The following is a 27,168-nucleotide window of genomic DNA, read 5'->3' on the forward strand; positions in this document are numbered from 1 at the left end:
AATGTACGTAAAAATGCAAGGATGATTGAAACTTTTCAAAGGAAACAATTGCATTAGATGCATTTAGACAAATGCATTCCCCAGTTAACATAATTGATCATATATACACGACATAAAACTATAGCTTCTCAAAACGGCACAAAATGTATTATGCACTACCTTGGTGGATTGTGGTGAAGTAATAAATAAAAGCTTTGTTTAACAGCCAAATAAAATCACACGTGGGCCATCTGCCCATGAGTCTCCTCGACTTTTTTTTTCCAGCAGCATGCCCTTAAGCAGTCCAACTCTGGGCTGGCTTTCACTTCTCTGAGACTCATTCGCAGAGTGGCCCGTGCAACATCCTTGTGGGTTTCCTTGTAGGCAAGAGCACTCCACACACAAAAACAGGCTGCGGCTCATCGATGCAGTACAGCAAAAATTGTACAAAATGTCCTTTATGGATTGTAGGCATGGAGGTAGTAAAATGTGTCCGGTTTCACCACTCGCAGAGCCGCCCAAGATCCGATTTGGAGACCACTCCCCACTCAAGTAGCCGTGACAGGGAATGAAAGTCAGTTTTATGATGCTGCTGCATTATAATGTTGATAATCGCTTTACAACTCAGGTCATGAGCTCTGTCCGTCTATCTAGGCAAATTGACCAACAGGGATGCCCAAAATGTGCTGGCAAAGCACCGGCAGTAACTGAGAAAGCCTTTTCGGCCAAGGCAATGACATGACACTCCATGCGTGCCGCCTAGGTACGTATGTCGTGCGTGTTGAACTTCTTTCGCACCGTACGTAGCCAACCGTGCTAATCGGAGGTGAGAGTGGTGGAGGGGGAAGGGGACAACCATTTTACTCGTGGCGCCGTCTCGTAGCGCAGCTCAGGTTGAAGCCACCGTCACGACGACACTTGGGGCTTCCCGGACAAACGCCGCCGTGCCACGAGCACTTGAGTACCGCGTGGCATTTCTGACCCCCCCCCCCCAACGCTCGTATTTCGTGGCCGCGCGTTTCACCTTGGCCAGGGAGCAGGGCAGGTTGAGCCAGCGGTTCTTGCGGTTGAGGTAGAGGAGGACGGCGAGGGCGGCCGACGAGACGGCGGACACGGCCAGCCCCCAGGCGACTCCGCCGGCCACGCCGCCACCGCCGCTGGAGGCGGCTGGACCGTCACGTGAGCCGCCCGCAGAGACGGAGCCATCGCCCAGGGCAGCGGCAGCGGCAGCAGCAGCCCCCTTGCGCCTCGCTTCTGGGATGTGGTTTTGCTCGGCCTCTGCCACGGACAATGCAGGGGGGGGGGAGGAAGGTGGGGTGAGGGTTATATTCTTGGAGATTCATTTCAGCCCCAGCTGCTTTTGGGAGTCGAGCTGCGGAAATAATTCCCCCCCAAGCTAGAAACGGGGGGTAGTGAAAGGAGTTGGCAGAGGGCCCTGGCTAGAAAATATTCCACGAGAAATCAAGCCCTGGTCATAACCACACTGTTGCATCGGTTGTGGCGGTATAACTCTCTCTCTCGTGTGTGCGTTCGGGATGATTGTGCCGTGCGTTCGGGATGATGTCAATCGCTCTCGTGCTGGGAGCTTCTTCGGGAACTGAATTGTTACGATTTTATTTTTATTAATTTTATTTAAATTTTTTACCTACGTGACTTTACCGAAAAAACTAAGAGTATGAATTGTTACGCGTAGGAATTCAGTTCCTGGAGCAGCTCCCAGCGTGTGGAGCGAGCGAACAGTCGGAATATCCTGCCCATCAACAACGCGGCAAGCCCATAAAAACACATCGGAGAGTATGCCGCAGTGTTAATTGCACTGCAACCTACGCTGCCAGTTGAGCCTCGTGTGCGGGGTCCCATCATCCCCTTGGACATCTCACGTAGATTAGTGAAAAAGCGTGGCAGGGTGCCCTATCGCTGTCAAGATATCCTCCCAACAACCCATACTGAGGTTTAAACCACCAGCTCAACTCTTCTTAATACTGGGCGGGTATGCTCCTAAACATTTGTATCCCAAGGGAGTGTTCGCTTCGGTCCTGTCAACTGCTTTCCAAATGTGTAATGACTTTTCACAAGTGAAGATTTGCCAGCGCTGCAGTGCCTTGGCAACTGAGTGTGTACATTCAATTACATTGGGAAAACAGAGCTTTTAATTGCATCATAATATGTGGTGTGATGAAATTCATAATGATTTTTTTTCTTACATTTAATTATATCGGTGTTGTCACAGCTGTTTTTTCGTGAACTTATATTTTATTACGATGCACACTATGTTTGCAGGGTCGAGATAGGTGATGGTGGCTTGGGGAGCCCTTACCCAAAGCCGCAACATAAAAAAAAATTTGGTGCTCTATTAAAATTCTCCCCGTTAGCAAAAACAGAAAAATACTGCTAGGATTGCAATCGTTTCTTGCCAATGCAATGCCTTGAAAGCAGGGAATAAACAACAGCGGAGTTGGCACCTAAATCTATAGTTTTTTCAGGTTTACAAACACCTGACCTTAGACTCATTTAAAGCTGACCACAGCTCAGGGTGACACGTCGTGGCGACCCGAGCCAATTGAAGTAATGTGTAATTTGCGCAGCGAGAGGAGGCGATCGAAGCGATGAGCTCCGTTTCGATGGAAACGGAAGTCCCAATAGGCGCCTTGGCCATTAGCTCGAGCCCGGCAGTAAACAAAGGGGCCGCAAGTTGTGTGCGCGCCCGGCTGATTGACCGGCCCAGGAATTGGGGTTGTCGACTTTCCTAAACACGGCCTTGTTACCTGTCCACAAGCGTAGCACGTGTCAACCCTCCTCCTTATAAATAAAACAATTGACGGTGCACGTTTGTTGAGATTTTTGTTCTATTTCTTTCTCCCGAATTGTGCTTTTCGTTGTAAAATTACAGCGAAGGAACAAAAAAAACACGCAGCAGTGGATTTATATTTATTTATTTTACAAACGAACGCGGTTTGCTCTAAATCCCTTTGCGTTTCACCTTCGGTAAATATAGAAATTGAGGGGACGAAAATCAATTTGTCTTCTGGAGACCCCTAGGGGCTTGTTAAGAGCACAAACAACAGTCAACAAAATCAAATAATGAGAAGTGAGTATTTATATTGAATCAACAGCAGCCTGCCCGTGGTTGGAACATGCTGCCCTGCATGGCCTTATCAGTCAATTGCGCTGGCTTTTCCTTTGTTAACGTCACTTATTCATGTTGTGTTGCCCCGCTCGCTGGACTCGACAATTCAGAGCAGCCCTAATAGATCGTGGAAACACATTCAGGCCTCTTGTTCACCGCTCGGAAATGGAGATGGGAAATGTACAAAGCAAAAGGCACGTTTCCTTTGTACATTTCATTGCACTGTTGCCTAGAAAATAACACCTTTTTACCCTCTTATCGCTGTAAATAAAAGAGCCGAGGTCTTTCATGGAATGTTCAGCAGTGTCCGTTTTGATAACCTCTGCGCTGCATTGTACCGTATTACAAGACTACACATTCGTCAATAACACTGCCCTGTAAGGGAAACAAATCGACGTATAATAGGTTGACATTTCTCTGCTGCGATGAAGGGGCATTGCCCAACACATCACATTATTATTTATACATTTTTAGTTTTCCTTTTAGGGCAGTGCTATTGACAAATCTGTCGAATTGTTGATGTTATTTGCACTTGTGCACCACTGCCATGGTAGTAACTAGATGTATTTTTATTTGTAATGCACAGAATGAAGTTTAGTACGGTCACGCCTGTAATTAAATTGACTTATTTCGGCCCACGTGTAAAACCAGATTGCTAACGCGAGCGACGTCTCTACCTCCCGAGAAAATGAAATGTTTTAATTTGAGAAAATAAAACAGATAAGCAACTGGTGTAAGGTGATTGCGATGTCAATTTACAAAATGCTCCCATCGCGAGCATGCCTACGCGAGTGTCAACGTGCGTGTGTATATGTCTAAGCAATACAAATCGGTTTGCGCAAAATGTAGGAGCCTCTAAATCCAGGACTGGGACTCATTACCTTGCGTCCTCTCGTTCTGCTCTCCTAGAGGGGCGCGAACTTCAATCTCATTGTCCAATTTGGTGCCGGGGATTCTCGGAACGTTGCTCAGCGAGGGGTTTCCTGAGGTCAGACGCAATGCCGGGGTGGGAGATATGAATCATTCAGCAAAGCCGAAAGACCGCGTTCGCTTTTATTAACGTGAGCAGAAGCTTGCCAGCGAATAAACAACAACACATCGAGACTCGTACGTTTGTCAAGACACACGCACACGCACGCATGCAAAATCCCTCGAAATAAGAAAAAGGCACAAAATGCCCCAAGTTATTTGTCCCAGTGTCATAAAGACGTTGACAGTTTTGTGAACAAGCACCCTCAGCTAGGGAGGGAAGGTGTCACGTCTGATTGATTGAAACAGTGCCTCCAAGCTTAAATGAAATTACTCATAACGGTATTTGTAAATGCGACGCGAAGTGACATACGTTCTACGCGCACACGCATACCTACGAAGCACGATCGGCTTTGTCCCTGTTTGCATTGGTTTATATCAAATATCAATGGGTTCGTTGAAAGTAACAGCTTTCAGTGTGCTCAGGTTTTTGTCAAAATTGTGCTGCTGCGTATTGTGCACCTAGCCTGGCACGAGCACTGTGGAGACGTCACTGACGCTTAGTGGTGAACGGTGGTTGTTATTGCCCACTGTGTTCCTTTCCTGAATGATGTTTCGCTTAAATGTCATTCCGGTGGGTTTAACTTGTATTAATTTTAGAATTTTCGTGACTGCAGGAATTATTATTTGGTTCTTTCGGTTAAGTCACGTCTAAAGATAAAATAATAAATTAAATTACAGCATACGACGTTTCGATTGCAACACAAGCAATCATCATCAGGTATAATGAAATAGCGACATAAAATCTGTTACCTGTGTTGCTCTCGCTATGTATCTTGGTGATATCTGTCTGCTAATATGTCTGTCTATAGTTTTCTGGTTAGATTTTATGTCGCTATTTCATTATACCTGATGATGATTGCTTGTGTTGCAATCGAAACGTCGTAAGCTGTAATTTAATTTATTATTTTATCTTTAGACGTGACTTAACCGAAAGAACCAAATAATAATTAACTTGTATTCTTTACATCCAATTCTCCTGTGCCCCTATGCATGCCGCTTCGTGACAGTATTTCCTTTCACATGATAGTATATATGTAAACCAGTTTAGTTTGTTTTCAAACTAACTTGCAGTGTTTGTAAAAAGGCAAATGGCATTGCAAGACAACACGGTGGCCCGGTTCATGCAAACTTTGTTTTATGACTCTCTGGAAAAGCCGGCGGGCAGAATTTCTCGGAAGATATTTCACCCTAATTCATGTTGAATGCACGGCACCAATTCGCCAGGCGCTATGGGTTAGGGTTAGGACCCTGCTCAGCCAATCACTACCTGGAAAACAATGGATGTAACTGAATTGTTCAGTGCACTTTAATAATGAATATTATTTCCAGTTCTACCGAGCGAACGTGATTGTTCCATCACTCACTATTACAATCCGAGTCCTATTACCTACTCCATATATGCAAGATTGTGCCACAGGTGCGAAGGGAAATCAGCTGAGGACATCCTGACAATGATGCTAGCCCCTCCAACAGACCAGCCCATCTCACACAATTGTGAATCCACTCATGCACATGCAGAGCTATAGATCCCCATAATAGCCTCAACATACTGTTGGGGCAAGTGCTGTTAGCGAGTAGCTATGAATGGCCGGCACGGTACACGAGGGGGTGGGTGGCCAGCACCACGCCTTTGTCTCCCCAGTGGCGATGTTTACACACCTCACCAGGTACTAATTTGTGGCTGAGTCGACCTATGGGAGGCCCAGGACCAGTTTAGATCATCGTCACTGGCGTTGGCCTTAAGCAGGAATCGTGGAGCCAGGTTTGTGGCGCAGTGCGCTAACCGCTGCACCACCGCTCCCCATGTAGACAACTACGAAAACAAATATACAGAAGACAAAGATCCCCTGTGGAGCGTCCTACTCTAGAGACAATTGTGATCGGACACCTCTTAGTATTGGCAAGGCGCAGACGTTCGGCTGAGTGGTCTGGCCAATATCACACCCACCCTGCTTTGCCTCCCCAGTGCTATTGTTTTACAAATCACACCAGATACTCATTTTAACCTGAGCTGCTGACGTCTTGAGGGGGGGGGGGTAGCATCTTCTTTGCCATCATCATCATCACCACCACCACCAACCACTACCTTCACCTTTGCGCATGAGCATTCATTTTGCCGAAATAGATCTCGTTCCAGAGATATCAATGACGTGCACGTTTGTAAACGGAAAGCGTGGGGACTCCCACGTCTTCCAAAACATCTGGCCAGCGCAGAAGGGTAGACCACACACACTAGCAGTGGAGTAGGTCACACACACACACTAGCAGTAGGTCACACACACACACTAGCAGAAGGGCTTTGACAATCTCCCTTTAGTGGAGGTCTTTCCGGCAGCAGTGGCGCGAACGAGCAATTGCAGGGCTGCGACTGCTCACCCCTCCTGCCTGCACAGCGAGCGAACGCCCTAACGAAGCGGGGGAACTGTAGGGGCAGCTGTAGGTGGTGGTCTGTGGATGTTCTCACGCGGGCAGTAGGGGGTGGTGGGGGTGGTCTGTGTGTGTATCTCACGGGGGCAGTAGGGGGTGGTGGTGGTCTGTGTGTGTATCTCACGGGGGCAGTAGGGGGTGGTGGTGGTAGGGGTGGTGGTGGTCTGTGTGTGTGTATCTCACGGGGGCAGTAGGGGGTGGTGGTGGTAGGGGTGGTGGTGGTCTGTGTGTGTGTATCTCACGGGGGCAGTAGGGGGTGGTGGTGGTAGGGGTGGTGGTGGTCTGTGTGTGTGTATCTCACGGGGGCAGTAGGGGGTGGTGGTGGTAGGGGTGGTGGTGGTCTGTGTGTGTGTATATATCACGGAGGCAGTAGGGGGTGGTGGTGGTGGTCTGTGTGTGTATCTCACGGGGGCAGTAGGGGGTGGTGGTGGTGGTGGTGGTCTGTGTGTGTATCTCACGGGGGCAGTAGGGGGTGGTGGTGGTGGTCTGTGTGTGTATCTCACGGGGGCAGTAGGGGGGGTGGTGGTGGTGGGCTGTGAGTCTCACGGGGGCAGTAGGGGCAGCATTGCCCCTTGCGCAGCACGGGGCGCGCGCACGTGGCGGGCGGGCAGCGCGGCGCGTGGCACGTGACCTCGCCCGCGGCGCATGCGCAGCTCGTGCACGCGTCTCGCTTCCACGCCTCTCCCGCCAGGAACATGGCGCCCGAGGCGGAGCGGCACATTGCCGGCGGCGACTCGTCGCTGTTGTTGTTGTTGTTGACTGCCCCGTGAGACTCGTCGCTGTTGTTGTTGTTGACTGCCCCGTGCGACGCGTTGCTCGTGGGAGTCGCTGCGGCGGCGGCGGTGGCCGCTGCTGGTGGCGAAAAAAAGCCGTCACGTGAACAGAACGTGGCCACGTCATGGGACCTCCTTTGCCAGTACCAAAATGTACTAATAGGGGCTTTCCCCTTTTTTCTGGCAACAAAACTGACACCTTTTGCAAGGAATCATGCTTACATTAACCACAATACTTGCAGTCAAATGCGAACAAATGGAAGCATGATTCCTTGCAAAAGGTGTCAGTTTTGTTGCCAGAAAAAAGGGGGAAAACCCTATTAGTAGAACGTGGCCAATTCGTCACGAGCACAGCAACACGCGGTGTGTGTGTGTTGCAGAGCCAAGCCGTAACGTTTACAATGTAAGTAAATGTCGTGGCTTGGCTCTACAACACACCGGTGTGCTGTACTAGTATACTACACTATACACTACACTACTATACACTGCACTATACACCACTACTATACACTACACTATACACTACACTACTATACACTACACACTAGTGCTGTGCTAGTGATGAATAGGCTACGTTCTGTTTACGTGACGACCCTTACTAGTTGGCTGTGTCGGGTGGTGGCGGGTTTAACGACACATACATTTACCCGCTCTAACCCAAGAACACCTCTACTATGGATGATATTGTTCGCGACAGCCTGCTGCTACGTGTTAAACAATGAGCACAGTGGCCTGGTCCACACCTCCTGGGAGGGGGCCCAGGTGACTCAGTGGGCATCGCTTTGAGCTGGCACCGTTTTGAGATCCTTGGGTAAAATCCACTCGGTGGCCATCCACTAAGTGGCAATCGCTTTGAGCTGGCACCGCTGAGATCCTTAAAATCCACGCGGACCCCTCTGACTAAAACGAACTCTCAAGCTGATACCCTCAGCCCGGTCACCAATCGCTTCACAAATATTTGCATCTCATTACATTTGATTCCGCACTTGAGTTTGATAAATGCCAGCTCTGAGAATGATCAATATTTGTTTTGGTGTCACGTGATGAACATTTATCTGCATCGGTGTGGTAGCCAAGAAGCTGCCCCCTGCTGTGTGGACTCGGGGTCACTTTCAAGGGATCTCAGAGGTAGCTCTGTGATATCCGCTTCCGTGGACCGTTCTCTAACACGAAGGGTTTCACTTCATCTCGTGAGATGACCCCTCAAGCGCAATCGGGGACAAAATGTTCAAAAAGGCAAAAGTGCGTAATGGGCGCCTATTGTGAATGCAATCACTTGATAGTGTCATCTGAAACGCCACTGGTGTTGATTTACATTGTGGGTGACGATACTCTTCTCCCAACTGTCATTCCAGGGAAGGAAATTTGAAGGTAAATGCCACTGGTTTTGTTTCGAAATCAGTCAGAAATGAGAGTATGTTCTCGATCAATCACTTCAGACTAAAGTCTTTAATCAAAATGTAACTTCTACTGTACATAGCCGTATTGTACAGATATGCGTCGAGGTTTTGGATCAATTTTAAATTATATTTCAATGCTGCAACTGCACATTGATGGCTTTATTATCACATCAAATTACTTGTTGAAGGAATGATAACTGGATTAATGGGTGGATGGATGAATGGGTGGATAAATTGATAGATGGATGGATGCATTAAGTGATTGATAAATGAATGGATTAATCGATGGATGGAAGGATGGGTTAATGTGTGAATAAGTAAATCACTTAACGTACGGATATATGTGTGGGTGGTTGGATGGATGAATGAATAAACCGATGGATTCATCTCAGGATGGAATGGCCGATTGTGATGGCTGGAGTCATTGATGGATAGACGGACTTGTTGCATGGCCACTCACGGGGGCACATTGGGCAGCAGGATCCGGGTGTCTTCACGGCGTCCTGGCAGGGCAGCGGGGGGCACACCTCGGCGTCGCACAGAACCCGGCCGGCTCGGCACAGGCAGCGCGTGCAGCCGTCGAGACGGAACGTCTCCCCGCCCGACACGAGCAGCCCCGCAGGGGTGACGCACACCGCGGGGTCCTTGGGCTGCGGTGCCAGGTCAGCCACCATCCTCTGGCCTGTGTGTGTGTGATATAGGTGTGTGATAGGTGTGTTATAGCATCGGCCAGTCATCTCAGTCGACCCGTGGCACCTGCTGGGTCTGCACCGTGACCTGCCAGGGGGCGTTCGACACTTCACGTGGCCTCAACGTGCACCTAGCCTGGCACAAGCGTTGTGGTGTCGTCACCGCCACTTGGTGGCGGTTGTTGTAGGTCAAAGGGTAAAGGTGCAGCCCTTGTACCTGTAACCGCTTGTCAATGTTGCTTGTTGGTGAGTGGTATCCACTCGCCGCCGCTGTTGGTCGTGGTGGAGGAATCAAAACTCGGGTTTGCCCGATTCACGGCATAGTGTGTTTATAGAATCAGAATATTTATACTGGAGGAATCCGATGAGCTGTAAAGCTCTTTTTCACACGTCCATTGTGCCACCACTCCACGCCAGTACTACAGTACTGTGTATACAGTGGAACCTCGGTATATGTCGTTAATTCGTTCCAGAAGGTAGGACTTATACCGAAAATGACGTATACCAAACGATTTTTTCCCCATAAGAAATAAAGGGAAAGGAAATAATCCGTTCCAGAGGAAAATAAATTATATTTTATATGGCATATTATACATTAATGGGGTCGTATGAAATAATTTAGACACTAATTATTACTAAAATGCATACAGAAGCCACGTGACCGCACTGCTGCCAGCTGCGCTGGTCACGAGGTGTGCTTCAACCCCGCACGTCGCGCGCGCCTCGACCCGGGGCTCCACCCTCCATGGGGGCAGCCCCCCACGCCCCCTCCCCCCCGCCCCTCTCCCCCCCGCCACCCCGCCCCTCTCGCTTTGTTTCAGTCGTGAACGGGGCACACGCGGGTACGCGGTGACTCATCCCGACCCACACAAGTTCTAGCAAACGCGTCGTATCCCAAACAAGACGTCGTATCCCAAGACGTTTTTTCTCTCGAAAAAACACGACGTATACCAAATTCGACGTATTCCAAAGCGGTTGTATACCGAGGTTCCACTGCATAGTAATTGTATATTCCTTGCAAATGCGGTAATGTCAAGATGCACGCATCGAGAGAGACAGCTGCGGTCACAGTCTTGCGAGCCGTGCAACTGCGCTGGAGGGAGAAGCGGGCACGCGTACCGGGGCAGGTGGGGCAGCAGGCTCCCGCGGGCATCGTGGGGGCAGCGCAGCGGGGCAGCGCGCAGGTGAGCAGCGTGCACATCTCGCGCCCCGCCAGGCACGTGCACGAGCGGCAGCCGTCGTGCCAATCGTCGCCGTCCCGGTAGCGCCGCCCGTCGCCCGAGAGGCAGAACGGAGCCACGGGGCCCTCGGAGGACAGCGCTGGGGAGGGGGCGGTGGTGGGATTGGTGGGGGGGGGGGTTCGTGTTGGGGCAGGTGCGATACAGCGAACGACCTTCGTTAAGGCGTCTTCTCCCTTTCGTAGGGCCGACGAAGATGCCGGAGGCAACGGCCACAAGTTTCACGTTGAGGCGAGCAAGGCAACCGCGCCGGGAGCAGTCGCGGGAGTTTGGGGCCGTCCATAAATGACGTCACGCGATTTTTGACGATTTTTGAATTCCCCCCCCCCTTCTTCGTCACACGGCGTCACAAAAAGTCAGATCCCCCCTTAAATATGACGTCACAAAGCTCTGCCCCCCCCTCCCAAAAAACATGCTTCAAATCTATTGTCATTGTAGTGCATATTTAATGTGCAGCTGCACTCTGATGTTGTAGAAGAAAACTTTAAAAAGTCTATTTAATTAAGCGTGGAAGTTAACACGCCGCTGGTGAACGCGAGCGCGGGTTCGGAGTGCGACACGCGTGGAAAATTACTGAGCGGACGAGCGAATGAACCGGTGAAAGACGAACGAATGAACTGGTGAAGGATGAACGAATGAACCAGTGAAGGATGAACGAATGAACCAGGGAAGGATGAACGAATGAACCAGTGAAGGATGAGCGAATGAACCGGTGAAGGATGAATGAATAAACCGGTGAAGGATGAACGAATGAACCAGTGAAGGATGAACGAATGAACTGGTGAAGGATGAACGAATGAACCGGTGAAGGACGAACGAATGGACCGGCGAGCCTTGCCTCGGCACTTGCAGGTGGGGCAGCCCTTGCCGTTGACCTCGTAGCCGTGGGCACACTTCTTGTCGCAGGAAAGCGCCGCGCAGCGCACACAGCGGCACGTCTCGCAGCCGTGCCGGGTCCGTCTGCGCCCACAACGGGAACCGGCAGATAACCGGCGACGTCACCACGGCGATTGTGCCAAGCTAGGTGCACTTTCAGGTCACGCGAGCCATTGAAGGCTTGCCGGCAGAAGATCACGCGACAGGGCCCTGGCGTTATGGGTTCACTGACTTTGCGCTCCGATTGTCACTTTTTGGCCCGCCCCTACTGGGCATCTGTGAAAAAGAGCTTCATAGCTCATCGGATTCCTCCAGGATTAATCAAAGATTATCATTCTGACTGACTGAGGTGACTGGCACATGAGCGGCAGGTGGGGCCAATGGGAAATGCCAGATAAACACTCGGAAAAACGTACAAGCAGTCGGTTACAAGGGCCATCAGACACGCTGATATTTGCAGATTTCGGTATCGGACAGTGGCGCATTTGAAAATAAATTTGTCAATTTAACATTTTTTTTCAAAACATATGGTACACATTCGGCATGTAACCATTGATCCCGAAGATTTGGTGAATTGGTAATATTTTGGGTAGCAAATTCGATCCTAGAGTGGATTCCATTTCCTCTCATTTTTACCTTCTTGTTTGCATTGATTCTCATTTATTTTGTCTCATTTAGACAGATTTGTTTGCTCCATTAGCCTGAATGTAACATTGACATCCCATTAGCGTAACTAATGCACACTATTCGATGTGTTTGAGCAAAATAAACGATGAATTAAAAGCTCTGTTACACGCGTAACAAACACAGTTGGTTTTAGAACTCTTTTATGACTAAGGTTACCACATATCTGGGAAACTCAACTGGAACACAAACAATCCATTATGTTGTTTTAAATCTCCGGGAACTCAGTTTTCCTCCCACATGTATAAACGCTCAGTAATAGCGATGGCAAACACATACCAATATAGGACCACAGAACTTGGGCAATTGGTGTTGTGGTCAATTCTGGCTGCCTTCCCGTTTGTCGGCGGTTTCCTGCACCTTGCAAAAACCTTGCGCCTTACACATTCTACAGCGCCTTGAGATTGTTATAAACTCAGCGAATGCTTTTGCGCGTGATCTTCACACAGCGACAGCGCCGGATACACAAGAAACACAAAAATTACGTTTCAAAGGCTCGTGACGAAACATTTGTCACGAGTGACCCGTTACTCATCGTCGCCGCCGCCGCACGTACATGTATCCGTGGGGACAGGCCTTGGAGCACACGAGTGGGCGGCAGCGCTTGGGCTTGGGGCGACAGCGGCACATCTCACAGCCGTGGGGGCCCAGGCGGCGGCCAAACGGGCACTCGAGGGAGCAGCCCGCCAGCAGCACCTTGCAGAACTCGTGCCCTGCGCGCGCGCGTGACGCCCCGCGGGCCCGTGCGTGCCAATGTGCACGTGGAAGCATCACACGGGGGGGGGAGGGGGGGGGGGGTGTGAAGCTCACGCGTCACTATATATTCGCTCGGTCGAAGTTCGGAAAGTTCATGTAACGCGACGTGTGAACACGTCTCGCGCAATTGCGAGGGTAACGTGGCGTTCACGTAGCGCAAGTCCACGATCCAATTTTAAGCCGCTTAACCTCTTCGCAGCAGCTTGCGACGACCTCAATCCCATCCGATTCATCGCAGGTTGTACTATAGTCTCCCCCGTGAATCATTGCCCACGTGTATAAAGCTACTTGTGGTCACCCCCTCATCAAATTGCATTGAGCCGCTCAAATTGATTCGTAGGCCCTCTCAATGTGTGACGTATCTCAGGATGCTCCACAATTGGGTTAGAGGAGTAACATGACCATTACCCCACATGAAATAGCATAACCAATTGTGTAATTTACCATGCAGTTCGTAGGTATATAGACGGATCAAAGTCAGTTGTAGCTCTCAGATGCATCGGTGGGACAGCCTTTGAAAGCAAAGTCAAAGTGATTTCCTGCTCAAATGAGCATTTGAGGCATTGGTGCTCATATGTTTACAGCCCTGAGCCGGTTGATGAAAACTCCACATCCCTATGGCTGGGACGAGTTCATCGGACAACCACTGTTGACTTGCCCACAGAGCAGGTACTAATTTTACCGATCCCAAAGAGATGATGGACTGAGTCAACGCCCCCAACCAGGATTTGAACTCGCACACCTTGTGATTGCAAACCGCTCGCTCTATGGTTTAGCTACCTGATCGGTGTAAGTGTGTAGACAATATAGATTTTTTTTATGTGTATGTATTATTTAACTTGATTGCATTTAAATGTGTTTCACTTTAAACATAACTGTATATATTTGATTTGGAGTTTAAATTAGAGCACTTAGCCAATGTTTATCTGTCATGGTGTTTAACTCTCAATTTTATTTTGGCCATGAAAAATCTGTTTCTGTGTTTATGTACGCTGTTATGATTTTCACTCTCAAATTTGTTGCACTGGAATGTTTTATGCCATTTTTCTGTATGTATTGTACCCACGTCTCCCTTGAAATATGCGGCTGCCCTCAACATGCCCTTACTTGGTCTTAAAATAAAGGGATTATATTGTACAGATGCATAATAATACATTATGCATACGACTGGGTCATACAATATCCAAATATATTTGAATAAAACTATGACGCGCGAAGAGTAAGGCTGGTCTAGCCAGTTAATACAGATACTACTATGGGTTCAAGTGGAATAATGATAATCACTTAATACTTTTGGAATATTATATAACGTCATTCACACAAATTGCATCTCTAAACGCTGAAGAGTTTACGACGTTCGCATGTTTTTTGCACGAAGGTGCAGGAAAACCGCAGACAAAAGGGAAGGCAGCTGGAACTGGCGCCAACAATTGCCCGAGTTCTGTGGTCCTCTGTTAGGATGTTTTTGCATGTGCAGGGCCGGATTCATGCGGGGGCTTTAGAGGCGGCAGTCAGGGGCCTCGGATTTCGAGAGCCCCTCCCCTCCAAAAAATATATCACAGATTGAAAATAGGTAAAATGCAATACCGTAGCATATGTTATTTGGCAATTAACACCATAGGCATTACTGTGTGTACTTGACGACTACCACCAGTTATGGGCCGAAATATTTGTTTATAGTTTCGTTCGTTTTAACATTGCTTTAGCTTTGCAATTCGCATTTCACAAATGAGCATCTGAACTGAAATCACCAATGTGAATAACAATAAAGTACGGCGGTCAAAGAGCAAAGGGGAAGAATTGGATATCGTGGACAAAAAGGGGCCCCCAAAATGTACACAGCCAGCCCTCCCGCACCCATCAAACTTAATCTGGCCCCTGTGTACGACTGTGGGCTCGGGAAATCGAGCAATTCTCTCCGGCACGCGGAGAGGCACTCACTCGTCTTGCAGCCGCACGTGCGGCAGCCTTTCTCGTCCAGCTGGAAGCCGTAGGGGCAGCTCTCCTCCGTGAGGTTACAGGTCAGAGGGTCGCAGGTCAGGGGCAAAGCGGTCACCGATGATGACTCCTCTGGCCCTGAACACACGAAAAACAAATCGTTCACCTCCACCGCTCTCCGACGTGTTTTCGGGATGTGCCGCGTATTGTTCGGCTGAAACACGCAGAGCAAAACGTCGGACAGCGTGCCGAGCAGAGAAGCATACTGCACGACGGCGAGATAACCTAAGCAGTTAAACCCTCCCCATCATAACCGTGTCATCACCGATGTTATTATGGCCCCTATGTTTAATTGTCGTGGTGAAGTAGTGCCGCAATTGGTAATGCACTGTGCTGGGAGCCTGCCAATTCGACTGGCAAATTCGATTTCCGGCCATGACTAATGGCGCCACGGTGGCTAGGAGATGTTAACTTCCTCGCCTGGTATGCAGGAGGTTGTGGGTTCGATCCCGAACCTGACGCCTGTATATTTGGAGTTTAGATGTTCTCCCCGTGGTCGTGTGGATTTTTCTCCGGGTCCTCCGGTTTTTTCCCACCACATTTAGAATCAACATCACGTGTTTAGAGTATTTGGCTGTTATACATCTCCACATGATGAGCCACTTCGTTGAGCTATCATTTGTGATAGCCAGGTCAGTGGGCGTTACCTAGCAAAATAAACACGTTTTTAGTTTTAATCTCAGCGGCGAGTAAATGTGAACCAGTTCTGGACCACCCCCTTCACCAACTGGTGGCAGACCAGCGAGGTAAAGTGTGCTCAGAGCAACGCTCACGACCAGCAAAGCAGAAGGAGGCCTTCATTCGGCTGGTCGGTTGACAACAAAAAATTGGCAATGCTAAACTAAACATGCTGAATAAATCGGAGGTTTGGTTAAGCGGGTATTATCTTGGGAAGAAAAAAAATGACAGTGTGGCAAATCAGAAATATAAAGCCAATGCAACCCAGTATTTACCGGGTGGCTGAATAAAAATACATATTTTAAAAGTAATAACATGATTTTCAGCTCAAATGTTTTCAGTCACACAAAATCAATAGATGCTTTAATAAAGTTCAGCCTTCCATTTGCGAGACACATAATAACACACATACCGTCGCAGGCTAAGCTGTTGAGGAGAGAATGTAGAAATCAGTATATTTATCCATAATTGAGGAAAATAGGGGCTTTTTTAAGGTTCATTTTTTGAAAAGGAGTACCCCATCTAAAGCCAATTGGCCCCTGGGAAATTATCCGCCCGCAGTAAATAGTCAAAACTCCCCACGGCAAGCTGTGCCCCGTGAAGCCACGGTATATAAGGGCTTTACAAAACAAACCACATTGTCAGGCAGTTTAATGGGAAAGATGTGTTTCCATGGCCGTGCTTAAGGCAGTAGTGTGCGGTTAATGAGTGCAGGTGTTCAGGGTGGGTCACCTCGAGCGGCCGGGCTCTGGGGACACACCTCCTGTGCCTGGTAATCTTTGCGCAGCCAACCTTGCTGTGGAGCTTGGGAAATATCTTCTGTGTTGACCTCTAACCCCCGAGTCGCTAGTCAGGGTTAAATGCAACCAGCTTAGGTTGGAATAACGATTGTGTTTAAGAATACAAATGACAGCTGATGGTCGAAGCGCGGTCGCCAATGACAGCGTTGAAAAACCGCCGCATTAAATTTGGTTCTAGACTTAGAATGGCTAATTCCAGATCTGAGAATTAAAACATTATTTTTGACTGTCACGTGGTGAAAATCACTGTCATATGCAGCGTGGGTGGGGAAGTGCTGCCCTCTGCTGTGTGGACCAGAAGTCACTTTAAGCGATCGCAGAGGTATCTCTGTGATATCCGCTTACACGGACCGTTCTCTCAAACGAAGGGTTGCCCTGCTGTGTGAGAGATCCGAATGGATCGTGCGTCTAACGACGTCGAGCTGATAACACAGCGGAATAAAATTGGTTGGGGGAATATTTTTCCCCCACAAATTATATATTTAAATAAACTAATGCAAACGGGGGACAAAAACTCTATTTGTATTCCATTTCGTTGCCTGATGCTCATTCCATTGACTCCGGCGGGTTTCTTTATGCGGACTGCGTTCGAGGCTGTGTGTTTGGCTTGGTTTTCGCTGACAACACTTGCCTTGGCAGCCGCTTGCTGGTGTCACAGCCAAATGCACCCACTCATTTTGCCAAACAAAAAACAACAGCTCGAAATTGACTGCTGGATTAAGGGTCACAGCTTGCTTACAGATACAGTAGGTGGTGTCCCTGTTTACGTGGGTATCAACGTAAATATATATTTGTAATTAATCACTAAATAAAAAGGAATGAATTACTGGCATGATGCTGATATATTTTTTTATTTTACACCGCGTGATTAACACTAAATATCTGTTATTAAAACAAGTCATTACCAGGCAGGCAATAAACCCGCAATATGCCCCTCACGACATTTTTTTTTGTTTAAACAGCACTTATCATTACTATTAATTATTTACCCTTGTGTGTGTGGACGGTTTTTTCCCCTGTACAAGACTCAGCTGAGAAAGAAAAAATAACACTGGCCAAGGAACGCTGTGGAGATATTTGCCAAAATGCTTTAAAAAAACACTAAAATGCTTGGAAAAATAATAACCTTGATTTTTTTTGTTCAACTAATCTCCGAGCGAAGCGTCACCCCATGGCGTGACAAGCAACGTTGGGTGCCAGCTCCAACCCTCTCCCCTAATGAGTCACTTTCCTTATGTCAGTGAGACACAACATTTCCCGTGAGAAAGACAGCAATCTGCACTGTTGTTATATGTTGTTTTTTTATTCTCCTTTCTTTTGCTTGTCCCCAAGGCCATTTGTCATGGGAATGGGGAGATGCGACTGTATATAATTATTATGCTTATCGCATATATGAAACTTATGGCGGGACCCCGGGGTCCCGAATAAACGGAAGTCAAACTCGTAATTAATTTATGTATTTATGGCGACTCCGTCCCACCGCGCACACAAACGCCGCGACCCGCCTGTTGTCGTGTCGTCAAAGCGCAGCAGCGAGGACGAATGCGCAGAAGAGCTGAATAAGCGAATGCTGCACTCCATCCTTGGGTATGGGCAGGATCATGAGTCTTATCCAAAGCTTCTCAAACTGCCTACACGACTTAAGTCCTTCATTTGTCATAATGATATGCATCATACAGTGAAACTGCTCTCTTATCTTCATTATTACTTGTGACCTATCAATGTCTGCAGCCAGGACCAATCGATGACAATCCTATTGCCTGCAGATATTGAACAGATGAGATGCGTCGCACCGTTAATTCATCCTGTTTGATAATACTTCTCTTGTCCGTATGCATCTGTGCAGATAGGTTGTTTTTGCGGTTAAGCTAGTCCCCACATACCGCTCGTATCAATGTGGATAAGAGGAGCGGCGACCCACTATTCTGTAGAGTAACATTGGTATAAACGCTTGTTACAATATGAACAGCGCATTGAAAGCGCGTACTATTTTATGTACTATTTACAAAGTGTGCTCACAAATCCACACTGAGAAACACGATGATTGACAGAAGGGTGTAAATTATTTTTTCGAAAGTGTATTTAAATGTAATATGTTTATGCGAGAGCCGGGGGCTTATGGGACCCCGGGGTCCCACCATAAGGTTCATAATATTTAATAATTGTATATAATTAATATTTGCTTAATTATAAATATTAATTAAATATGCGTTTAACACTTGTATACATTTTATAATATGTAATGATATTGTTTACGTAGTTGCATCTCCCCATTCCCATGACAAATGGCCTTAGGGTCCAGCTGAGAAAAAAAATCGACACTGAAAAAAATTAAACAATTACATGTTTGTTTAAATATATGTAACTCCGCTCGATGTCTCCACATGACATCTTTTAAAATATTGTTACTTTTTAAAAGTATCGTTAATAGATCATCCTGTTGGCCTTCCAGACCAACACAGTATTATCAGGCAGCATTGATTTAAGCAAGAGTCATGCTTGTTCACCAAATGCTGCCGCTGGGTCCAGCGTACCGCATCGGCAAGAAGAGGGCTCCATTAAAAAACATATAGCGGGCCCGTGTTTAACCCGATAAGCAATGCCGCATGCAAACTCATGATGCATTAGCCGTATAGTGACTTTTTGTATAAATTATCTCGTTGAATGGGGGGGGGGGAGGGGGTTATTCGGTCGGGAGAGTTGGGGGTGGGAGTGAAGAGGGGCATCTGGAACCGGTGTTTTCTTTCGCTATTATCATCACAGACGGGTTTTAATTAATCCTTGTTGTGGGTGGCGCGTTCGCCGGAGCGTGAAATTTGGTTAAATCGTGCGTCCCCCAGCCATCGTGACACTCGCTGGCTACAGTGACGCGTCTTGTATTACAGACGATTAGGTAAACGGGCAAAAACCCAAAACAGAATCAGAATGCGGCGCAAATGTCAATTAAGCATTTCCTATTTACCATCGTTTTGTCACAGCCCTTTGTCGAGTCACTGCCACATGGTTTCCCCCGTCCTGTGTTGGATATTGAGGATGCTTGACCATACTTCACCACGCTGGTCAGTTGTGAGTGTCGGTTACTGAAGGAGGAGCCCAGGACCGGCTCAGATGTCACCCACCGCTGACGTTAGCCATGACCGGGTATCAAACTCAGGTGGTACGGTTCGTAGCGCAGCACTGACCACTGCACCACAGATGTGCCCGCGAAAGAACTAGATGGTGTTACCGATACAGAGCGCTCACCAAAACGATTATGCATCGCGGTAACCTTTTGTTGTTACTCTAATCACGCCATTCTTAAAATAGCAGTGGAATAGTAAACAGGTTACGTAGACAATTATTTACGTTCCAGATACGCGAATGATCAATTAGTCCCACAATTCATCATCACCGTTAGGTCCGCGATGAAGGAAAGGGGTCATCTGAGTGCACGCGCGCCGCGGACGTGCCGCTTGGCACGACGCAAATGAAACGCCCCCACACCTGCGCGAGCTCGCTGTGCCTCCACTGCACCTGTGTGTGCGCCCGCGAGATGCTCACACCATAATGTGGCGACGCCGGAAAGAGCCGAGGACCCGCGACTCTTTCTCGGACCAAACATTCACGGAAACACCCCACCGCCCTCCTCCTCCTCTCTCTCTCCTCTCTCTCTCCTCTCTCTCTCTCCCAAGTGTGCAGCCCACACAGATTCAGCTTCAAAACTGTCAAGCACATAATTGCCATGATATTTTTGACAGTGGAGCCCTTGTTATGTTGGACAGTTAGGGCGCCAGGCTCAGAGGTAATTTGAACCGCTGATTCAAAGTGGGATTGTGGAGCTGGGAGGATGCGCATTGAAGTTAGTGGTGGGGTGGGGTGGTGTAGTGAGCGGTGGTTGATTGACAAGCTCTTGTCGAAAAGGGAGAGTGAGCATCATTTAATACGCAATGCCTGCCGCTGCTGCCAGGCTGCCAAACACGGCTTGATTGGCTTGTGCGGGGAAATGACTATAACGCGAACGGGGCCTGTATTCTAATGGGCTCTCTCTTGGTTTCAAAAGAATGAAATTCTTCCAATTATGCACTGCTTTATGAGGAAATTTACTCCATTTAATTTAAGAATATCATTTTTTGGGTTAGATTGCGTAAATATGAATGTGTTGTTAAACCCGCCACCACCCGACACAGCCAATTAGTAAAGTTTGTCACGTAAACAAAACGTGCTAATTTGTGACCAGTTCAGCACCACGCCGCTTGTGTGTTGGAGAGTAAACCACAACATTTACGTTTTTAGGACATTTTCTTTAAATATAAACATACGTCAAATTTGCACCTACACAATCGATCGCTTGAATGATCGGACCGTAATACACGGCCGTGTTACAATGAAACCATCTAAGATTTGTATTATTTGAGATTTATAATCGGGCTAGCGTCATATCGGTCAATGTCGCGCTTGTATAATTGAAAGCTCGGGCGGGAGACAACCCTACTCTTCAAGATGCCCTTGGTGCGGCAGCGAGATGTGTGCTTTGAGCAAGCCAATGTGTCCTTCACAGCAAGCAGTTGCCTCCTACAAGTCAAACACAAATACGCTTGCTTCACGCGCCTGCCATAAGAACCGTCACGTCCCACAACAAGTGGAACGATTTTCAGGCAGCGCTCTCTGTGTGTAGAAACTCCATCGCAAGACGCTTTCTTAGTGCTGGGAGGAGGAAGTCAGCCCCATGAAAATTCCTGACCTGCTGCTAACAGCTTTTTAAAAGTTAAATGAATCGATGGGTCCATCCAACGTGACAGGCTAACACGTGCTTGCCAACACACGGCACGTTAAGAATTGCTGTGGAGGATTATGGCTAAATAACACGATTAAATCAGATTAACTTTCAATGAAATTTACTTTTAAAAGCTAATAACTAAATTTATGCTATTTATCCGTAATTTCCTGCATCAATGTCGAACGCCTATTTAAACGCTACATATTTTTGCCGGTGACAAAATCCAACCCATCAGTATTATTTTGTTTGATAAGCGTGACTGTTGATGAGAGTCGAACAAACCCCAATTCTGCTGTACCGCATCCCCCTGACGGGCCAGCGAACGGCACCTCCTGGACGCCCATGGCTCGTAGAGGTAGTTAGTTGGGACACATGCGTCACAGCGTCTGCTGGTAGCGGTAGTTAGGTAGGACATGCGTCACATCGTCTGCTGGTAGTGGTAGTTAGGTGACACAGGCGTCACAACATCTGTTTGTAGTGGTAGTTAGGTGGGACAGGTGTCACAGTGTCTGCTCGTAGCGGTAGTTAGGTGGGACAGGCGTCACATTGTCTGTTGGTAGCGGTAGTTAGGTGACACAGGCGTTGAGCGCGATGCCCGTGCGCCCTCGCACCTGGACAGCGCAGGCAGCACTCGCCGGGGACGCGTGCGCCCTTCTCGCAGTGCTGCCCGCACGCCTGCGTGACGCACTGCTCGCTCCCGCCCACGCAGCGGCACTTGGTGCAGGCGTCCTCGCGCCAGCGGGAGCCCTCCGCACGCATCTTGCCCCCCGCCAGGCACCCGGCAGGGCCCGGCTTCTCCACGCTGCCTCCGACGTCTGGAGGCACGCGCGCAACAGGGGCCCGCATCAACGTGGGCTCGTCGGACGTCGAGGTCAGGGGTCGGCAAAACCCGCGGCTCCGGTGCCGCGTCGCCGCGGCCTCTTTGGCTTCACCCACTCGCCACGCTTACATCTTGAACGTCATTTAACGCAGAGATATTTAGCAATGTATTAAACATGACAGGGAATGGGTAACTGTGGAATGTCTCGGTGACAACAAAAATGTGAGGTATCGTTAAAGAATAACGAAGGGGAACAAAACTAAATAGATGTAGTTTATTCCATCGCCTGTTTTGGCTATTTAAGTCAGAATGTGCGTTGTTGTCATCCGCTGTATACCTGCCGTGTCTGTGTTCAAGTAGCTCTGTGTGTGATGCTGCTGCTCTCAAACTATTTTAGTAAAATAATCTTCTTTGTCTGCTTTGAAAGGTTGCCGACCTCGTGGTCTCGGGCAATCCATTGCTGGGTGAAAGTGTCGCGCAAGCCACCGCCATCTCCTCTTGATATAACGACGACGACGATGGTGGTGATCCACCCAGCACCTAGCTGCACACGAGTCTCATTTCAGCGCTCCATCTCCTCGTCGGCCGCCGTCCTCTCGTCGGCCGCGTTCCGTTCCTGCGACAGGCTTGGTGGCTTTTTGCATTTTTTTCTTTACTTTCGCACTCACTTCTCAGCACCCGCTCCTGCATGTTCGTATTTGGTGATGCTCACGTTGTACATCCCTTTAGCAATTCACTGCTACTTGAAGGCCCCCTTCATGCGTTTCGGTCAGGGGGTTGTTTGACCGTCCCTGGCCGTGCTGGTGCGTGCGTGTTGGTAGAGGGAGAGTTGGGGACTTGTTGAGGGACGTCAGAGTGTGACTCTTCCCTGAGCAGGCCGATACCATCAAGATATCGTTTCATGGTTATTATCAACAAAAAACAAATGACGTTTTCATTCTCTAAAATATATTGTGACATTATAATCTGCGCAACTAATTTAATAACTTTTCAAAACGCATCAAACGGTTGAGGGTAGTTGGCCTCTTTAGGCTGTTTCGGTCGCAGTCACGAGCCACCGTCTCCTGGGTCAATTCTCTGACGCCACGTGATGGACTTGTCATTGCACGAGTTCCGAGTTCACCTTTCATCATCAGATGACAGATGGCAGGGCTGTACGGTATCGGATTCCTGAATCAATCTGTGTAGAGCTATACAATTAATGTAGGTGGCCAAACATCCAAATTAAGGATCATCCTAAATAAGAGCCTAAGGATTGATTGACTATCGATTATATTTGTTGAAGGGTGGCTATTGATTAAATGGGCGTTGATATTCAAAAGTGGGCAGGTCTGTTGGAGGGAGGGGCTGCCCAACTCGCCATATGTCCCAGTTGATTGTCCACTGTTGATGAAAGTGGAGTTCGCCTGGGGCACAAGCGAGGGGATGACATGGCGAGCACGACTCCTGGCTGTCTTCGTGCTAGATGCTTTTAAACATCGTCCCAGGCACTCTTTATCAGGCTGATTCAGCCGAAGGGAGACTCAGAACAGCACGTATATCACTCGCCACTCGTGTTCGCCGTAGCCCAAAAATCAAACTCAGGTCGCCGGGTTCATGGTGCGGTGGTGTCTGGGCCTCTGCACGGCCACTCCAGACCAAAGCGCCTTTCACGGCATTGTCGCTAAGATGAGGATGAAGTTGGGAAGCTGCCGTGGTCTCGTGTCTGGCACACCGGGCTTGCAACGCAGCGGTCTCCGGTTCGATTCGACCTCCCGGCGCGGCACTTGAAACACGACGCAAGTTGCCGTCAACCCTCCCCGCCTCTATCACCCCGCGGTAGTACACACGAGTAACACTTGGGCCCATTGGCAGGTGGCACGTGGTGGGGTGACGTGCAGGTACTTCCCACCTATGGAAGAGTAGACCAATGACCCTACGGAGGTGCTCTCTAGACCTTCCCCTGGCGGAGGCCCTCCCGCCGACAGCGACGTAAGCGAGCGACGGGCAGTGCTGGTGACCTTCCCCTCTGACCTCCTCGTATTTTTACCACTCCGATTCGGAGGGTTCATTGAGACCCCCCTGCCCCCCTCACCGCGTGGACTCGGAACCCACCTGCTCGGCACGCGTACAGCTCGCAGCAGCGGCCCGGGGTGCCGTCGGCAGGCGCGAGGCGCGTGGGCGCCGCGCCCGGCGAGCACACGGCCGGGGGGCAGCGCTCCCGCGGGCGACACTCGCAGCGGCTGGGCAGCGGGCAGCAGCCCTCGGGGGGCATGGTGCCCTCCACGAGCAGCGAGTCGGGCGGGCAGCGTGTGGAGAAGCGCACGGGGCAGCGTGCCTGGGAGCAGTCGGGCCGGCCGGCGCTCATGCCTGCTGCTGCTGCGTCTCGCGGCGGGGCGCGAGATGCGGAGGGCGAGAGAGAGAGGAGGGGTGGGGATGATGAAGGCAGTGGTGGTAACAGCGCCGCACGCGTCGTGAATGATAACAAGTCTCCATCCGACTCGCACGTCCCCACTCGAAGCCGTGGTCGTCGTAGGCGTCTGGGACGGTGGCCGCCCGGCGCCACGGCTGTTTGGGTTTCAATTCCCCCCCGCGCGAGTTGGGCTTAGAGAGGGGAGCCAGTGGGGAGCCCTCCTTTGCCATGGCCGGCGTGTCGGGAACGTCTTTTTAGCTTTTCGGTTTAGGTCGTAGCTTAGAGAACTGAGCGGGAGGGACTTTTTTTGATATGTGTAAACAGATCGGTTTAAATAATTAGAATCGAATTGTAAAATGTTTTTTATCAATATTTGTAAAAAAAATATGGTATCAATTGTGGGTCACGCGAGGCTTCATCCTCGTAAAAATGTGATATATTTGACGAGAAGTTATGGAAATTGACCAGATTATATATTTCGACAGACTTGGCGGTTTCTTGTGCCAAACATTGTTTTGGGAATCTGCCTTCCGACCAATACATGTTTCACGACCATTGTTACATTTTCCTTTATTTAATCGGAACTCTTCCTTGTACACACTCACGTACAACGCACGACAGCCCTTAAAATATGAGCTCGGCACGTTCATTAATTAAAACGTTAATGCTCAAATACACATCATTACAAATGTTTGCGCACGCAAAGTTTCCCATCGAGGCAACAGATGCCGTAAATCAACGCCGAGCCAAATGACAGCAGAGCCCGCTGTTTGGTCAACGGCAGTGATTACAATACTTTGTCAAACCCGCTGCTAATTTGAATCTTTTTGTGCTGGACAGCGCACACACACTCACATGCGCGTGTGTGTGTGTGCGCGTGTCTTTGTGTGTGGCGGGGAGCGGTAGTGTAGTGATTAGCGCTATGCGCCCCGAACCTGGCGACACGGGTTCGATTCCCGCTCACGGCCAACACCGGTGACGATTATCTGAGCCGGTCCTCGGCCTCCCCTAGGTCGAATCAGCCTCAAACGAGTGCCTGGTGCGGTGTGTAAACATCGCCACTGGGGAGACAAAGGCGGCCGGGCGTGGTGCTGTCCACCCACGTCCGTGCGTACCGTCCCGGCCTTCACAGCTGTTTGCTAGCGGCACTTGCCCCAACAGTCTGTTGAGGCTATACGTGGTGGGGGGGGGGTGTATCTTTGCCTTTGTTCTGCGTGCACGTGCCCATCTGGCGAGGGCACACGGCGAGACAAGCAGCCGCGCAGCACCACGACGACTTCCCTCGCCTCGACCCCCCCCTCCCCCCCCCCTCAGCGCCGCGGATTGGGGGTCGCCTCTGGAAGTGCTCATCAGCCGACGTCCCCGCGGACCCCCCCCCCCCCCCCCGTTAGAAGCGCACAATGCGGAGCTGGCGCGCACCACGCGCGAAGCCCCCCCCACCACCACAACACCACCACCACACTAACCACCCACCACACCCACAACACCACCACACCCCTCCCCCACCACCACAACACCACCACACTAACCACCCACCACACCCACAACACCACCACACCCACCCACCACCACACTACCCCACCACCACACTACCCCACCCCACTACCACACCACCACCCCACCCACCACCACACTACCTCACCCCACCACCACACAACCCCCCCCCCACCACCACACTACCCCCCCTACCACAACCCCACCCACCACACTACCCCCCCACCCCACCACACTACCCCCCCCCCACCACCACACTACCCCCCACCCCACCACACTACCACACTACCCCCCCCACCACCACACCCACCCACCACCACACTACCCCCCCCCCACCCCACACCACCCCACCCTACCCACCCCACCACACCACCACACTACCCCCACCCCACCCACCCCACCACACCCCCCACCCCCGTATAAGCCCGGCGCATTAGAGCGAACAAAGACGTTTATTAGGGACACAAAAGCGAGCGAACCGAATGGTAAATGAGCAGGAATTTTCACCTAAGGGGTCAATGGGCTCACGCGTGGTGGTGGGTGGGGGTGTCTGTCGTTCGGTTCGCTCGCTCGAGTTGTTTTTTCTCTTCCTTCTTTGCAGCGTAGCACGCTCCACGCGTTGGCACTTGAATGTGCTCGCGCAGATGCGATGATGTGAGCGCAACGCATTGCGGGGCCCACACCGGCTCGGTCACAAAGCGCCGAGCTGTCGTGAACTCCGCCTCCCCCCCTCCTCCACTCCCCTCTCCACCCCCCTCTGCACCCCCCTCTCCACCCCCCTCTACACCCCCCTCTCCATCCCCCTCTCCACCTCCCCCCCCAGCCCCCCGGTGCCTTGCAGTTGAAACAATCAGTTCGCGTGCAACAAACGGGCCGCGGGCGGGTGCATATCTCAGTGTTGTAACGCGTTACAATCAAGCACACGGAGTGCGACACACATCCAGATATTGCTACAGATGCGCTGTGCACGTGCGTGCGTGTGGACCGGTCATGGGCCCGTCCCCCAGGTCGACGGGGCCTGAAATGAGTAAAAAACATCGCCGCTGGGGGAGACAAAGGCGGTCGGGTGTGGTGCTGTGCCGTTCCGGCCTTCATAGGCGCTGCTTGCTAACGGCACTTGCTCCCCCAACAGTATTTGAAGCTATATGGGGGATATTTTTTTTACATGTTGGCAACAGTCAAGTCGTGACCAGACGTTCATATGACCCAACGGGTAAACCGCCCACACGGCATGATGAGTAAATACAGT

General features: G+C 49.9%; 2 protein-coding genes across 3 annotated transcripts in view; both read right to left on the reverse strand.

Moving 5' to 3' along the window:
* The window catches only part of LOC144727463 (kielin/chordin-like protein), a 16,222-nt gene extending 5,234 nt beyond the window's left edge, over window positions 1–10,988 (reverse strand). Inside the window, exons 1-5 of one of the 2 annotated variants that reach the window (XM_078606317.1) lie at window positions 10,547–10,988; window positions 9,199–9,420; window positions 7,112–7,414; window positions 3,988–4,089; window positions 1,004–1,257 (exon numbers count right to left, since the gene is read on the reverse strand). In XM_078606317.1, the coding sequence (XP_078462443.1) occupies window positions 1,004–1,257; window positions 3,988–4,089; window positions 7,112–7,414; window positions 9,199–9,420; window positions 10,547–10,628 (963 nt within the window). In that variant the 5' untranslated portion in view covers window positions 10,629–10,988. Of the gene's footprint in view, window positions 1–1,003; window positions 1,258–3,987; window positions 4,090–7,111; window positions 7,418–9,198; window positions 9,421–10,546 lie in introns of both variants that reach the window. The other variant, XM_078606316.1, reaches the window with a different exon arrangement.
* Window positions 10,989–12,748: 1,760 nt separating this feature from the next.
* Window positions 12,749–22,723, reverse strand: LOC144727517 (cysteine-rich motor neuron 1 protein-like). The gene is made up of 4 exons (XM_078606392.1): window positions 22,702–22,723; window positions 21,825–22,028; window positions 14,923–15,057; window positions 12,749–12,938 (listed from the first exon to the last, which is right to left on the reverse strand). The coding sequence occupies exons 1-4, from the start codon at window positions 22,721–22,723 to the stop codon at window positions 12,757–12,759; spliced, it is 543 nt and encodes a 180-aa protein (XP_078462518.1). The 3' UTR covers window positions 12,749–12,756.
* Between the last annotated feature and the right edge of the window lie 4,445 nt (window positions 22,724–27,168).

The sequence above is a fragment of the Lampetra planeri genome, chromosome 25 (assembly GCF_965212315.1).
Source record: "Lampetra planeri chromosome 25, kcLamPlan1.2.h2, whole genome shotgun sequence".
Lineage (NCBI taxonomy): Eukaryota > Metazoa > Chordata > Hyperoartia > Petromyzontiformes > Petromyzontidae > Lampetra > Lampetra planeri.

Excerpts from the sequence above, each read along its gene's own strand:
- LOC144727517 (XM_078606392.1), bottom strand. The coding sequence starts at position 22,723 with ATGCAGGAGCGGGTGCTGAGAA. Across the intron at positions 15,058-21,824 it reads GTGCTGCCTGCGCTGTCCAG|GGCCAGAGGAGTCATCATCG; the intron begins GTGCGAGGGCGC and ends TCGTGTGTTCAG. Across the intron at positions 12,939-14,922 it reads CACGTGCGGCTGCAAGACGA|GGCACGAGTTCTGCAAGGTG; the intron begins GTGAGTGCCTCT and ends GCGCGCGCGCAG.